This window comes from Colletes latitarsis, chromosome 14 (genome assembly GCF_051014445.1).
Source record: "Colletes latitarsis isolate SP2378_abdomen chromosome 14, iyColLati1, whole genome shotgun sequence".
Taxonomy (NCBI): domain Eukaryota; kingdom Metazoa; phylum Arthropoda; class Insecta; order Hymenoptera; family Colletidae; genus Colletes; species Colletes latitarsis.
In genome coordinates, this window is record NC_135147.1 from 27,417,157 (window position 1) to 27,434,298 (window position 17,142).

Genomic DNA, 17,142 nt, shown 5'->3' on the forward strand with positions numbered 1-17,142 from the left:
GACTCGAATAATACATACACTCATATATAGTATTTCTTCTCGGTCCAAAGCTTAACTAAACTATTCTGAAATTATTTGGTATTCCTACGACGATTATGATGTTGTCTATCGCGTCCTTCGAACAGCTAAAACTCGAGTATTTTTAGGAATCCTAGCATAAGCTCGTGCAACTATATTTTCGAGAGTGCGTTATTTAAGAAAATTAAAAAAAAAAAAAATATGTAATTGAGTTTTTGGAACGTTGACGGTAGAATAGCCCGTTGCGTTGAAATTGTCTATTGAAATAGACGATTTGCAAATCGAATGTCCGAATGACGAGAGCGCTCCTCTGTCGGTGTGACGCTCGCTCTGTCTGTCGTTTGGTCCGATACTCGCGCGAGCGCGTTCGTTACAGCGCATGTAGCGAGTGCGCTCCCGCGACTACGAGTGTTGCCAGTTCTCGCGCAACGTTTGCGGTGTTAGTGCAAGTGCCAGTGCCAGTGCTGATCGTGTGTCGTTGAAACTCTTGCCGGGGAAGGTACGCCGAAAACTCACAACCCATTCGTATTTTTTTTTTTTTTTTTTTGTTACGATCAGTTTACCCGCGACTTTTTTCGATGGAGATCGGGGAACGCGACGTGGACGACAGGTTCGAAGATCGAGCATCTCGGTACAGAGACCGCGTAGAGCTGTTTACAATGTGTGTTCTCGATACGATTCGGATATTTCTTGGACGCATCCTGACGATCGCTGCAACGTTAACCGTGTTCGATAAAGTACAATGCGCGCGGTTGTTGAATTTTGTACGACGTCGTGTGCTCTTCCGTTTGCACGATCGGTACGAAATACGACGGGAACGCGTAGTCGCTCGGCCAATGAATTTTTCTCCCTTCGAACATCCGACGGATGACGTTCGATCGCACTCTGAATCGCGCGATCGATTAATTCGCCACGAAAGTAGTTCTAGACCGCTGCTCGTTGACGTTCCTTTCGTTACATAACGATGAGATCAGCCGAATCAGAGCAGCGGCGAGAAGGGACATATTTTTATTTTCGTTTCTTTTTTGTTTTTTTTTTTTGTTTTCTGTTCCTATCGACGACGAAAATAAGCGCGAAACGGTCGTTGCCCGTTGTCGATCGCGAGAGCAGAGCATCCAACAGTTGCCATTGCGTATTTTGTTTCGATTAAACTATAAAAACCGACGACAGGATGAATCGTGCGTTCGCGATACAAGCGTAGCAACGAGAACGTAATCGAGGCGACTCCGCCCAATGTTCGAAGACGCGTTGTTGAGAATATACAGGGTGTTTGGCCACCCCTGGGAAAAATTGTAATGGGAGATTCTAGAGGCCAAAATAATACGAAAATCAAGAATACCAATTCGTTGATAGAGGCTTCGTTAAAAAGTTATTAACAATTAAAATCAAAAACTTCAAATCGTTCTGGAAAAATTATTTTCGGTTGTGGGGGTCAGTTACAATCATTTTTGGTCATTACACATACCCCCGAAATCCTACCCACTTTCGAGAAAAAAATTCGAGAAGGTGTGAAATTTTTGGACGAAATTAAAATATTTCAGATCGTTCTGAAAAAAATATTGTTAGCTGTGGGGGTCAATTACAATCATTTTTGGTCATTACACCCCCGAAATCCTACCCACTTTCGAGAAAAAAATTCGAGAAGGTGTGAAATTTTTGGACGAAATTAAAATATTTCAGATCGTTCTGAAAAAAATATTGTTAGCTGTGGGGGTCAATTACAATCATTTTTGGTCATTACACATACCCCCGAAATCCTACCCACTTTCGAGAAAAAAATTCGAGAAGGTGTGAAATTTTTGGACGAAATTAAAATATTTCAAATCGTTCTGAAAAAAATATTGTTAGCTGTGGGGGTCAATTACAATCATTTTTGGTCATTACACATACCCCCGAAATCCTACCCACTTTCGAGAAAAAAATTCGAGAAGGTGTGAAATTTTTGGACGAAATTAAAATATTTCAGATCGTTCTGAAAAAAATATTGTTAGCTGTGGGGGTCAATTACAATCATTTTTGGTCATTACACATACCCCCAAATTCCTATCCACTTTTGAGAAAAAAATTCGAGAAGGTGTGAAATTTTTGGACGAAATTAAAATATTTCAGATCGTTCTGAAAAAAATATTGTTAGCTGTGGGGGTCAATTACAATCATTTTTGGTCATTACACATACCCCCGAAATCCTACCCACTTTCGAGAAAAAAATTCGAGGTCTAAAATTTTTCGACGAAATTAAAATATTTCAAATCGTTCTGAAAAAAATATTGTTAGCTGTGGGGGTCAATTACCGTCATTTTTGGTCATTACACATACCCCCGAAATCCTACCCACTTTCGAGAAAAAAATTCGAGGTCTAAAATTTTTCGACGAAATTAAAATATTTCAAATCGTTCTGAAAAAAATATTGTTAGCTGTGGGGGTCAATTACAGTCATTTTTGGTCATTATACATACCCCCGAAATCCTGCGCATTTTCGAGAAAAAAATTCAGTAAGGGCGGAACTTTAAATGTCAACAACTTTTTAACGAAGCCTCCATCAACAGATTGATATTCTTGATTTTCGTCGTATTTTGGCCTCTAGAATCCTCCATTAAAATTTTCCCCAGGGTTGACCGAACACTCTGTATATTTGAGAAGTGGTCGGCGGATCTGATCGCGGCCAGACCTTTGGTCCAACGCGTGTGAAGTTTATCGCGCGGACGAATGTTATTTTCGCGCGGTACACGGAAGCGCGTGTCGTTTCTTCGCGGAGGGCAACCGTGGCGAACGTTCGAAATACGCGCGAGTATAATACGATTCGAAGCTTAGAACTCTCGTCAAAGTCTTGATCGTCTTGATAGATATGGGAGTGTTAAGAGAGAAAGAGATTCGATCTCGGTTACCTAATTTCCTCGTCGAACTTGATCGAGCGTTCGATATTTTTCGATATTTATCCAATCGTGCCGTACTGTTGGTCTGCAATATAGCATAGTAGACTGTGATAGAAGAAGAATCGAACAATGAAGAAACAAAGTTTGTGAAAAAAATAGATTTATTACCGTAACGTAATAATACTTATCGTGAAAGAAGATATTTTTACTTTAATTTTATATAACATTGTATATTATATCTGCATAGTGTAATATGTATACTTGTATCGTTTGACAATAAAACTTTTGTTCGATATAGCGTCTTTTAATTTATTTATTTTATTGCTGATAACGGTTCCTACTTTTGACGAGATTCTACCGTACGACAACTGCTATTCAAACTTAATGCTCGTACGTCTGTCAAGACCTTGAAGATTCGAGATATTTAAGATTTTCAAGAATGATTAGTATTCAAGGAGACTCGTCGAGAATTCTAAACTCCGAACGATATTCCAAACGATTCGAGTCGGTTCGTAGTCGAACAAGTTTTTAGTCGTTTCGAAGCTGATATTCGAACAGCTGCTCGATATTTGCTGGTCGATCGGTTGCAGATTATCATCGATCGTTTGGGTTGTTTTGGTAACCGTACTCGCTCGATGCCAAAGTGACGACGACATAACGCGCGCAAGATTCCCTTCTTCTCAGGGCTTCGGAGCCGCAAACGAGGCAAAGGCCGCGAAAGAGAACGCGTGTCGACGACGATTCGTGCCAAAATCCTTGCCAGAGAGATCTCGATGTTGCCGTTCTCTTCGGCAACTGACAGACCAACCAGCCAAAGAGGAAACAGAGACAACGATCCAACAGGGAGGGGGGTGTCAACATTTTTAATAGTAAACGCATATCGACTACATTAAAGTTTTCAAAGTTAAAGTTAAATATTGTTAAAGTTCATTTTCCATTCCTATCGTATTTTTCTGAAACAACTGTCTCGCGTGACCGCTTAAATAAAAGTCTGGAGGCGGTACTTGTAAACAACGATCGAGAATTCTAATACGTATACGATTCTGTGCAACGAATTGCAACAGATATTTCCCCCGTAGATTCCAACGTTTCTACTTTTTCGATAAAGCATTTTCGAACGTAAGTTTATACGAATTTTGGGGATTTGTATGGCCTCGGTAACACGTGTTCGGCCACACCTGGGGGAAATTTTAATGGGGGATTCTAGAGGCCAAAATAGGACGAAAATCGAGAATACCAATTTGTCGATGGAGGCTTCGTTAAAAAGTTATTAACAATTAAATTCAGAAATTTCGAATCGTTCTGGAAAAATTATTTTCGGTTGCGGAGGTCAATTACAATCATTTTTGGTCATTACATATACCCCTGAAATCCTATCCACTTTCGAAAAAAAAATTCGAGAAGGTGTGAAATTTTTGGACGAAATTAAAATATTTCAAATCGCTCTGCAAAAAATATTGTTAGCTGTGGGGGTCAATTGCAATCATTTTTGGTGAACACACATATCCCCGAAATCCTATCCATTTTCGAGAAAAAAATTCGAAAAGGTGTGAAATTTTTCGATGAAAAAAAAAATTTCAAATCGTTCTAAAAAAATTATTTTCAATTGCAGGGGTCGATTACAATCATTTTTTATAAATAGACATATTCACGAAATCCTGCACATTTTCGAGAAAAAAATTCGCGAAGGCGTGAAATTTTTCGACGAAAAAAAAAAATTTCAAATCCTTCTGGAAAAATTATGTTCGGTTGCGGGGGTCGATTACAATCATTTTCGGTCATTACACATACCCCCGAAATCCTGCGCATTTTCGAGAAAAAAATTCAGAACGAGCAGAACTTTAAACGTTAATAACTTTTTAACAAACCCTCCATCGACAAATCGGTATTCTTGATTTTCGTCTTATTTTGGCCCCTAGAATCTCCCATTAAAATTTTTCCCATGGTTGCCTGAACACCCTGTGTAAGAACATGCAGAATATGTAGTCTCGCGAATGTTATGTCAACCGATTTCGTCATAAAACTATAGTTCGAAACTATAAAATAAATAAATAGATGAGGGATAGGAGGAGGAGGTGGTCGATGGTACGATGGGGAAGAGGGTACTGGTCCCACGTGCTCGATATTGCACAAGTAACCCGGCGGTCGGCCGTCACTCTATTTTTAACGATACCGGCCGCATATTTAACTTGCACCTAACTCAACCTAATCTCTTTTCCTCTTTGTCTCCGTTGATCTGTCCGTTTCTCTCTCGATCGGTCATCACCGCGCGCGTCGCGTTTCCTCCATCAGAGAATCCACCGAGTATCGGCTATCGTCGTTTTCGAATTGGCAATGTGAAACGCAACTCTTGCCCCGAACTCGCGTACCGATTGCTTCCAGAATAGCTTTCGTAAACATCGTAGTCGACCAACGGATAGATTTTCCATTCTTTGGTAAAAACACTGAATCCCTACTTTTTCTGCATCGTTTTTACACAATGCAAACCAATACGTTCTACGATGTTTATTTCAACGTATATTTTAAAAGCTTCGATTTAGCCATCGCTTGTTATATGTATAAAACGACGAGGTGATCACCGATCGTTTTTTAGAAACTCGAGTAGAATAAACGCAAGTTAAGCCACGACTGTATTAGATATTCGAATCTTTCGGAACGCGACTGAAATCATCGTCGCTGGTTAAATACACACTCTCCTTATCGAGTTTGAAAATACATAGGAAGATTTATATTGCTTCTCGGAGAATTTTGATAAAATTGTAAAAACAGCGTGTCGGGTAGATAAAAACGATGAGAAATAATCTGTCATTCTATATTTACGGTGAGATTCTCGTACGCTCGTTTGTCTATGCGAGCGACGTCGTTCGAAGAAACCTATATCGAATTATCTACAACCGTCGCTAATTTATCAACCGAGGTCATCCTGAATTATCTATTACCTTATGCTGTTAATCGGTAAAAAGGCTGCTGCGTTAGCGATAATCGGGACGATATAAAAAGAAAGAACGTTGGAAGTTGTCGTTGCTATCGTTGCTGTTCGATGCTCGCAAGTTGAACTTTCTCGCGCAAAAGTTGGACGATCGAGCTAATCTGGAAAAATGAAAACGCGAGACCGTCGTGGAAAGAATTTCGTTATTCGCGTGATTCGAAGTGAACCGTTATGCAACCGGTCGCAGGCAGGCTGTTCGATGTTTCAGCACTCGCCAACGTTTATGACTCGCTGCAGCTTATTTGACCGTTTCGTCGACTCGATTCATTTCGCTCGCCAAACTCGAAACACTCTCCAAGACGAAACAGCCTTTAGTTAGACAACTAAAAATAACCCCCCACTCGAACGCCGCATTTTTTTTATCGCGGTAGCACGTTATGCAAGCCAATTCGCCCGCGAACATTCAAATCTAGACGGAGATCGGTTATAACGCACGATCGGCGAAGCTGCAGATTGATTTCAGGGATCAGCGAGTAAACGAGAGAATTGATATTAAATTCATGCAATCTTGTAGTAAGAAAAATTGATAACTTCCTGGAAAGAAGTGTTTTTCTCTAGTGTAACGATTCGAAAGATTTTTTAAGCTTTTCAAGCCTCGAACGAAATGGAAACGTGCTCACTCGCGTCTTCGAGATCCTCGTACGTGATTTCCACACGACCACGCGAGCATTTGGGGTCCCGCTGGTCAATTTGCGACAATTACTGAGCCACTGCGACTGGTTAAAGTCGGTTAGACCTCGGTCGAGCTGTGCATAGCGAGCAGCAGGTTCTCCGCGAACGGAACAACAATTACTTTGGTACGTTTATTCTTTCAAAAGTTTCCAACGGTTCCACGAAAACTTGAACGTAACGGTGCGGTCCGAATGTTTGTCTAGGGCCTCTCCACTTGCTATTCAAAGATACACATAATTATACCATGTTGTTATGTATTTGAATAATTACAAATTCGAATTATGATAAACAAACACATGGAGATGGAATTATGGTAAACAAACACGCGACAGAGTAACTGAGGATTAAAAAGCGTACTGTTTGAAAGATCAGCCAACTCATCGCTAAGAAACTTTAAACCGCGCGTACTTTATCGACAGGCATATTTATTTTGTTATGTATTTGAATAATTATAAATTCTAATTATGATAAACAAACACATGGAGATGGAATTATGATAAACAAACACGCAACAGAGTAACAAAGTATTAAAGAGTGTACTGTTTGAAAGATCAGCCAGCTCATCGCTAAGAAACTTTAAACCGCGCGTACTTTATCGTCGAGTACATTTATTTTGTTATGTATTTGAATAATTATAAATTCGAATTATGATAAACAAACACATGGAGATGGAATTATGGTAAACAAACACGCGACAGAGTAACTGAGGGTTAAAAAGCGTACTGTTTGAAAGATCAGCCAGCTCAACGCTAACTTTAAACCGCGCGTACTTTATTGTCAGATATATTTATTTTGTTATGTATTTGAATAATTATAAATCCGAATTATGATAAAGAAACACATGGAGATGGAATTATGGTAAACAAACACGCGACAGAGTAACAAAGGGTTAAAAAGCGTACTGTTTGGAGGATCAGCAGAAGGATCAGCCAGCTAAACGCTAAGAAACTTTAAACCGCGCGTACTTTATCGTGGGGCATATTTATTTTCCATGACGCGTTCTCTCGCTAGAATAATTATCTTGTTAAGAAGCAGAGGCAGGCTCGTTTTCCCCGCGTTCGTGAAAATACTTGGTCGTTCATCCTTTTCCCCCAGCGAGATTAAACGTTGCGTCGTTTCTCGTCGATCGGACCGAGCGTGAACGTAATGGGAACAGCCTTCACCTTTGCGATAACCTATCTCGAACCATGCGTAGAGAAAGCCGCTGTGCGTACAGCCATTATTTTTCGCTTTTCTCTCGAAATTATTTGCTGCATCAGGGGAATATTTCCGTCTAGAAAACCTATTTATTCCCAACTCGTAAAAATTATAGATAAACAGCTGGACAGATTCGAATAACTGAACGAACGCTCTGTACGATCTTCCTACCTGAATTAACACTTTGACTGCCACGTCACCTGGGCTCTGTCACGCCACGTGGGTGACAGAACTTTTAACAATGGAATTAAATTGATTCTCAAGTTGAAATGTTAAAGAGAATAAATTTTAATAGGCTTCATATTTTTTAATGAGGTTACGAAAGTAACTACTAGCAGAACTTGTAAATTGTGTAGCTTACAATTGACTGAGATCAAAGTTTTGGTCTTCTAAACAATTTTAGGATTTTAGACTTTTAACAGTGGAACCAAATTAATTCTCAAGTTGAAATGGTAAAGAGAATAAATTTTAATGAGGTTACGAAAGTAACTACTTTTAAGTTGTGTAGCTTACAATTGACTGAGATCAAAGTTTTGGTCTTCTAAACAATTTTAGGATTTTAGACTTTTAACAGTGGAACCAAATTAATTCTCAAGTTGAAATGTTAAAGAGACTAAATTTTAATGAGGTCACGAAAGTAACTACTTTTAAATTGTGTAGCTTACAATTGACTGAGATCAAAGTTTTGGTCTTCTAAACAATTTTAGGATTTTAGACTTTTAACAGTGGAACCAAATTAATTCTCAAGTTGAAATGGTAAAGAGACTAAATTTTAATGAGGTCACGAAAGTAACTACTTTTAAGTTGTGTAGCTTACAATTGACTGAGATCAAAGTTTTGGTCTTGTAAACAATTTTAGGATTTTAGACTGTCAGACAACGTGTTGAAAGACTTGTACTATTATTGAGATTTTAAATGACGATCGTTGGAATAATTTCGCGAGCCACTACGTACGTAGTGGGAGAGTTTATCTGTACGTGTATCGCGAATACCGTGTTCTTAGGTTGCCGATCGACTAAGCGTGTAATCGTTACGTAAGAGTATCGTCGCGGGCTTAGAAGCCGCGGGCGGCGGTTCATGTGGTTCGGTGTCTCGTACGAGGGTCAGGACCCGAACAGAATGCACGGGGGGAACGCAATCAGTGCGCCCGTTACCACTCAACTAGGCCGTGGAAGATCTTCGCTCTATCCAAGCCGAGTCTTGATCGAACGTCAAGAACAACCGAATCAACCACTATCCTTGTCTACGTTCCACTTATTCTTCGTCGTGTTTACAACACTGTTCGCGATTAGCTTCTTTCGGTTAGCTAAATCGCCGAAGGAGGGACGGATAGAAATCTTATAGGGAGACTGCATTATACCGATAGTCCTGTGTTTCGTTTTCTCTAAGGGGTCGGAAAGGTGTTTTTTTAGAAAAGTCCCTGGTCCGAACTAGCCTCGCTAGTTGGGCGGTTGTGAAAAATTGGTTTGCATCAGGTAGGGTTTTTGATTGCAGCGGCGTAGAGCACGAAGATGAGGTGTATAGCGTGCGTCAGCTGGCAGCTCGTGACACCGAGCGGAACCTCGTGAAGGAGAAGCCGGTGGCTTCGAAGAACATCAGCAGGAATACCGGTCGACCGTCCAAGCTCCACCTCCGCGTGCAGGTCAGGAGCAAGAAGCTGGTAGAGGTCGGGTTGGATTCCAGCGAGAACGAGTACTCGTCGAGCACCGCGGTAGAGGATAAATCGACCGGTTCGACGTTCGATCGAGCGAAACCGTTGACCGTGACGACCTCGACGTTTCGCGCAACGGGCCAGAAGGCCGAGAAGGAGTCGGCTCGGGTTCAGGACGGCTCGCGGAAGGATAACACCTTCCCGAGACCGGTCCACGATACAGAGAAATTCTTCGTCGGTGTTGAAGGTGCCAAGGACTCGGTCCAAGAGTCGGTCAAAGAGAACGAAGAACCGAAACGGAAGCAGCAGAATCGCAGTCGAGCTGCTGGCCGTGCTCCGTTTATCTTCCAGGTACGTTGGGCGAGCCTCTGGCTGCAACTCAGACCCAACCCGTCAACGGTCCGTCGTCTTTTCAGGGTAAACCCGCGTTGGAATACGATCCGAAGGCCACGGCTCGTCGCAACCGGCCGCAGGCGGTTACCAGACACCTGTTTGCGCCGATCTCTGACAAGCAACAGCAGCAGCAGCAGCAACTGCAACAACAACCGCAACAGCAACAGCAACAGCAGCAGGAACAGATCACCGCTGCTTGCAGACCACCGCCACAGACCACAACAGCGAGCACCTTCGCGCCTCGTACCAAGGACATGAACAAGGGCTTCTTGACTTTCAGCGAGGATCATCCAGGCCTTACGAGTCGGTATTTTATTCGTTTCGCGTGTTCGGTAATCGCGCGAGTACATGTTGTAACAACGATAACGGTGAATAAGGGGAATAAGGGGAAAGGGCGAAGGGAGGGGGCATCGTTCGCAGCAGACACGATGGAATCGTTTGGTCGGATTCGCGGCGGTAATAAATCTTGGCTGCCGCGGTTCGTACGAGCAACACTGACGCGCGTTATTTATCGCCCCGGAAGCAAAAACCGGTCTACGGCACTCGATCGAATTTCCTAACGATGCGTGTTACAGTGTTGAAGGACGAACCGGAGGACTTGACGCATCTGGCGCCTACGCCTGGCGACGTCTGCGTTCCCCTCGAAGACACGCCATTCCTCACCGATATGCTCGACGAGTTCATTCTCAGCAACGACAACTATTGCCCGTTGCTAAGCCCCGGCGGCGCTCTGGCGCCCGAATTACGCTCCTCGGATTTCGGTGATCCTCTGAAAGACACCGATCTCGGCGACAGCTCGAGAGACAAGAGCCTCGGGGAGTCGCTGCCCGACAGCGATCCCTTCATATACGGAGACTCGCCGGAGAGTCCTTGCAGCATCGATCCAACCTCGGTTTCGCCTTCTTTCGCCAAATACCGTCAAGTATGTCGGGACAAGCCTCGAAACTATGACGGCGTTCGACGCTCTGCCAACGCGTTACGCGATCGTCGATCTAACCTTTTATGAAATACGTATCGGTTGGCAATGCGTCGAACCACTTGTATCTCTAATCTTACGGTAAAAGAATATATTTCACGGTTACAGAGCCCAGAACGAAGCGTAGATTCGCTCGGTAGCCCGACGGGTGGCAGCGGCACCGAAGGGCTATCGGAGGACGAAATGTTGATGTTGGGTCTTAGCGACAGCATCGCCGACGACGAGTTAGCGTTGAGAGCACCGTATATCCCAATGTCGGACCAGGACGAAGCCCTAGGTTTATTGATCAGCAACGACATGGTGATGTGGAGTCCGCCACAGACCACGGACAAAACTTGTTCCAAATGGTACGTGCACGCGCTTCGTCGCCTCCTCCTCGAAAGTTCGCGGGAACCTTTGTCTCCTATTTTACTGTCCTTTGCAGGATGCAGGAAGAGAAAGAACACCGACCGTCCGACTCGAACACGGTGCAGCTCTTAAAGACAGATCATCAGGTACTCTCCAGAAAGTACAACGACCACGGAGGTGGTCTGGTAAATCCGGTTCAAGTTCTCGGTCAAATTCCTAGGAAAAGTAAGTCTAAATAGATGCAGTTTCGTTTTTTCTTTTTTTTTAACGAGAACCACGAAGTAACGCAATGTCGTCGATAGGTGAAAAGCGTGGTTAATGCGAGAACGCGGTGATTAAAGAACGTTATCATTCTCCCCAGATACCAGCCTAGACACCGGTCATTGGTCCTCCAAGTTGGACAGTCCGACCAAGCGTATACACGCTGCCTCGATAGACACAGTGCGTGAGAATAAACGCATCAAGTGCGACGAGTCGACGAGACACGGTGCACCGTTGATACTGGAGGATCATCTGCTGCGGAAACAACAGCTTGCCTCGAGGAAGTCGACGAGCATCGGTGGCAGCCAGTTGCTCCGTCGTCTGGTGTCCGAGCAAACGGTTCAACGTACCAACGGTTACCCCAGCGAGTCCATGGAAAGTCCCATGGAGAACCGTGGACGGAGCAACGATAATCGGATGCCGACCGAGTTAGACGCCGTGGACGAAGGGGAATGGGATAGCGGCGGAGGCGGTGGCGGTGGAAACGAGGGCGGCAGACCCGACGACAGCCACCGTCGCCAGACCCACGACGCTACTCGAAACTCCCTCCGTCAGACTGCGGCGCCGGGCTGCAACAGCGTGCTAATGAATCTCCTGGTGTCTGGCTGCGACGTGAGTGCGGGATACGTTTGCTTCGCGAAACCAAAGCCCTCCAGGAGTATCGCGAGCACGTGAACGAACGTGGCTGTTTCACTTTCGCGTTTGCTCCATTCTCTTCTACTGCCCAGACACGCGTTATCGTCGGTTGGCTCTTCGATGGTCGATCCCCTCGATCCTCCAAAATTCAGATCAAATTTATTGTAAATCTTTGGTGTTTTTTTTTTGTTTTTTTTTTTATTTCTTAATTGTATATTAATACAGAGTCGTCGAATAGCGTTGGACGGTTGCAGGTGACTTATCCGTCGCGAGAGAACAATTTATTCCGATGGATTTCGAAGGGTCACTCGATCCGAAGAAGACGATAGATCACGAATGTTTTAGGAGTACGAATTGCGAAAATACCGGGTAGTCCGAAGTACGATCGCCGATAGAAACTCGATACAGAGGACGATCAGAGTATCCAAAGATCGCGGGAGTCTGTTTGTGCCCGAATAGAAGGGATACAGAGAACACGAGCGTGTGCGATAAGCGAGATCGTAGTTCGTTCGACTGTGTTGCTCTTTAAAGTCACGTTATGTATTCTACTTGCAAAGTATATGGAATTGTTGACCGAAGATTGTCAGAAAAGAAATACATTGAACATTGAACATCGAATCATCTGAACTGCTGCGTTTCGTTTCCTCCTTTCTCATCCTTCCTGCTCCGACGATTGCATTCCGTCGAGTCTCATCGATCGGGATTAAGAAGTCCGGCTCTATACGTTTGATCGTTTTGATAATTCTTTTAGCTCGCAATCTATACTTGGTACCATTGGATAATGCGATAGCTACTAATCGGTGCTTTATCGGTGGCTAAATAGAATATCGCGACTAATAAAGAGAACGATCGTTTCAGTATTTTATATTTCTCGTTTATGATCCGATTACACTACGTTACAAGATACCGTATCAAACCGACATTTTTCTACTCGCGAATAATACAAAGATAAAAATCCAAAGTTTATTGTATTATTTTTGCACTAGAATCGAACGTGTCGTGTGTCGTTTCCTCGAGATAAGTTACCATCTCCGCGTTACATTCTACTATTGCTATATTGGAAAATATCGTTTACGATTCTCTAATAAAATAATTCCAATCAACTAACGGAGATTACGATCGATTCTCTCTGAAACGGGCAAACGTACTCTGTACGAAGACGAGAAACGGGAAAAATGAACGGTAACAGCTTCTAACTAACATTATTTGCATTTGCAAATGCCTCCCATCTCCCTGATCTTTCACACGAAACGCAGCAGCATCTTGGCGGAAAGGATAATGCGCTAGTTGCAAATATAGGACGATCAAACGAGAATTCCAATAAAAAAAAAGCCTGGAGGGCTAGGGATTCGAGTAAAATATTTCTCATGTTCGTACGTTATTAACTCTTTTACTGCGACACACTCTGATCGATCGCATAGCATGTAGGAACAAATTTAAACAAATTTAAACAAAAAAACAACGGGTGTTCGGCCACACCTGGGAAAAATTTTAATGGGGGATTCTAAATGCCAATATAAGACGAAAATAAAGAATACCAATTTGTTGATGGAGGCTTTGTTAAAAAGTTATCAACGTTTAAAGTTCCGCCCGTACTGAATTTTTTTCTCGAAAATGGTTAGGATTTCGGGGGTATGTATAATGACCAAAAATGATCGTAATTGCCCCTTGTAACTAAATATAATCTTTTTAGTATGATTTGAAATTTTTTAATTTTGTCTAAAAATTTCAGTACCTTCTCGAATTTTTTTCTCGAAAGTGGGTAGGATTTCGAGGGTATGGCTAATGACCAAAAATGATCGTAATTGCCCCTTGTAACTAAATATAATTTTTTTAGTATGATTTGAAATTTTCGAATTTAATTGTTAATAACTCTTTAACGAAGCCGCCATCAACAAATTGATACACTTGATTTTCGTTTTATTTTGGCCTCTAGAATCCCCCACCAAAATTTTTCCCAGGGGTGCCCGAACACCCTGTATGTATAGAATATTTTTCCCAGTCAAAGCCATTTCGCACGATTCTACTTTCGACTGTCTATATGACTAATTGTTTTCATTATTTCATGGCTATCATATTTGTGTTATTCAGGAAAACTTGATCGACTCCCGCATCGTGCCAACAGCACGTCCAACAAGCTTAACATCAGCGCTGTCGGTGAACGTAGACAACCAAACGGTGCCTCAGTGTGCCCTAACAGGGGAGTCCAACATGTCGTACGATCAATTCGGCTCGGACGCAAGGAAAAACCTGTTGTCCGACTCGTTCATCGGCGAGAGAGGATCTTGTCTCGCCGTATCGCCGTCCACGACGATGATATCTTTCGACAACTTCGACTACGATCCAACTATGTCGACCAGCGGTTTGCTGCAAGTACAGCCGGATCTGTTTGGAAGTTTGCTGGATCGGAATATTGTATAAATGTCCGCGTTTTATTGCCAAGCAAACGCACCGAGTACCAGAGATAATCGGTACGCGTTAATATCGAGCGCAAGATATACACATCGGTACAGATTGTGGCCAGTTAACCCTTTCGGTGCTGCAATTGCGGTGTTCGAATGTTTGTCGAACGTTCAGCGAGAATACGCTGTGAATTTACTTAGCACCGAAATGGTTAAACAATAGAGCGACGCGCGTCGAGACGATTCGACGTTTCTGTACGATTTTCTATGCGTACCGTTCGGAGATATCGATATTTTTTCACCGGTAATCGTGCCGCGTGTCGTTTCGATCCGTGGCTCCAGCGATCGAGAAGTTTCTTCGCGCAACCAAGTGCCAATGCATTTTTAGTAAACTAGATTATGTACCATTCTTCCACGAGAAGAAGGCACAATTGTTTGCACCCCCATTCCTGTCGCTGTTCGCTGACTGACAGGTATTGGTCGAGATCGGTGACAGCCAATCAGCGGGCTGCAGCTAGAGTGGGGGTGGAAACACGCTGTGCTTTCTTCTCGTGGGAGGACGATAGGTGTTCGTTACGGAGGAAGGGTTTTGCCCGTCGAGTCGATCGGTTTACGATTCACGCGAAATAGAATAAAATTCTGAAAACATCGGTGGTGTTGCAATTAAACCAATGATGCCAGGTTACAAGAACTATGAATCTCTTCGCCGATTGGGTAATAATTCATCCCACGTCGCGTCAGTGGAGAAATAGGTAAGCCGGTCTTTATTCGAATATTTGTTTATGGACAATCGATAGTTGTCGATGCGTCGAAACGGCGACGAATAAAATTGTAACGTTTCATTATTGCATCAAACGCATTATCGTTTTCTATGATAATTCGGTTGCGTGGGACGAGTGCATTTAATCGCGCGAGCGCGCGACGTGTGACGTGTTTTCTCATATCGAATTATTTGTATATTTGTCTGATGAATTTAGGAAATTTAAACGGTAATCGATGTTTCATGGAAGCAAACACGAATTAGAAATTGTTAACAAGGGAAATAGAATTGCTACGAAACACGAGCGACGCTCGTTGACCGTGTTGTTACTGGCGGATGAGCCGTATTCGCGACGGGCCGTACACGATGGAAATCAGTCGATCGCGGTGCTCGTCGTCGTTGTTACTGTTTTTTAATAGTTTTTATCAAAGCCAATCCGATTATCAGTTGTTATTACCATACATATACAGGGTGTTCGCCCAACCCTGGGAAAAATTTTAATGGGGGATTCTAGAGGCCAAAATAAGACGAAAATCAAGAATACTAATTTCTTAATGGAGGCTTCGTTAAAGAGTTATTAACAATTAAATTCAAATATTTCAAATCGTTTTGGAAAAATTAGTTTCTGATGCAGGGGTCAATTGCGATCATTTTTGGTCAACAGACATACCCTCGAAATCCTACCCACTTTCTAGAAAAAAATTCGAGAAGGTCCGAAATTTTTCGACGAAATTAAAATATTTCAAATCGTTCTGAAAAAAATATTGTTAGCTGTGGGGGTGAATTACAATCATTTTTGGTCATTACACATACCCCCGAAATCTTGCGCATTTTCGAGAAAAAAATTCAGTACGGGCAGAACTTTGAACGCTAATAACTTTTTAACGAAGCCTCCATCGACAAATTGGTATTCTTGATTTTCGTCTTATTTTGGCCTCTAGAATCCCCCATTTAAATTTTTCCCAGGGGGTTGGTCAAACACCCTGTATATGGCATTACGATTATCGTTCTTTGTAGGCGTTCGAAGAACACGGTGAGTATGCTAATATGTATTTTTATTCGTACAGTAAACGTATAACGGCATACTAATTTTATTATTTTTACTGTCGTCTGTATTTTTATTCTCGTAATATCACGATTATTAACTATTAATCTTTACCTGTATTGTCATGCTGGTATGGATCAATATTATTACGAGAGTATGAGTTACAATAAACAAATAAATGGTCTTTCTAATGAATACCTTTCTTCTATTCTACATGCCGTGTCTATTGTATTAGTATTTTTATTTTACCCAAGAGTGGAAAGAAAATTATATAGGGACACTTTATGATGATTATACCTCTCGTTTTATAGTTGTTCCGATACATGGGCATTATTTATAAAAAGAACCTTTTAAATGTTTCGTATAAATCTTAGGAAGAATTAAATTTTATATAATAAAAATTAAATAAACTTTTATACACTCCTGATACTTCTGATAACGTATAACGATTGCTACTGGCACATACGAGGTATACAAGTAGACCTTTCACCTAATGTAGTTTTTCGGCCCATTTTTATGGGGCTCTAGAGCTCCGTTACCACTTACCATTACATGTTATCAACAGATTTCATTATTTTTTAATGGAATGAAAGATGTACGGTCCATCAATGGACATTAATTGATTAATTTCAGTGGAGTAATCAATCGATTAAGATTATTTAAAGATTTCATGGTTATTAAAATACCTAAGTATGTATCTCATTGATACGTACACCGCAAATCCACCATTTTTTATTTTAAATTCTAATACATCATTTATTTAAAAAATAACTCGGCGAAAACATATTTGTGACTCGAAATCAGTGTTATCAGACCGTGCATGGAGGGCCCTAGGAACTCCTCATTCTCGTAGGAGTCGTGAGAGCCATTTTTACTTTACTATGTATGTAGACGCACTTAAGTAAAGTATCCATAATGAAA

At 42.1% G+C, this 17,142-nt stretch overlaps 1 protein-coding gene across 1 annotated transcript in view; it reads left to right on the forward strand.

Annotated features, from left to right (window-relative positions):
* Nucleotides 1-16,416, forward strand: part of Sima (HIF-1 transcription factor component sima) — a 32,485-nt gene extending 16,069 nt beyond the window's left edge. Inside the window, exons 8-14 of the mRNA XM_076781099.1 lie at nucleotides 9,244-9,751; nucleotides 9,817-10,096; nucleotides 10,369-10,715; nucleotides 10,878-11,116; nucleotides 11,194-11,342; nucleotides 11,479-11,990; nucleotides 14,106-16,416. Coding sequence (XP_076637214.1) covers nucleotides 9,244-9,751; nucleotides 9,817-10,096; nucleotides 10,369-10,715; nucleotides 10,878-11,116; nucleotides 11,194-11,342; nucleotides 11,479-11,990; nucleotides 14,106-14,435 — 2,365 coding nt within the window. The 3' untranslated portion in view covers nucleotides 14,436-16,416. The remainder of the gene's footprint in view (nucleotides 1-9,243; nucleotides 9,752-9,816; nucleotides 10,097-10,368; nucleotides 10,716-10,877; nucleotides 11,117-11,193; nucleotides 11,343-11,478; nucleotides 11,991-14,105) is intronic.
* Nucleotides 16,417-17,142: the final 726 nt, after the last annotated feature.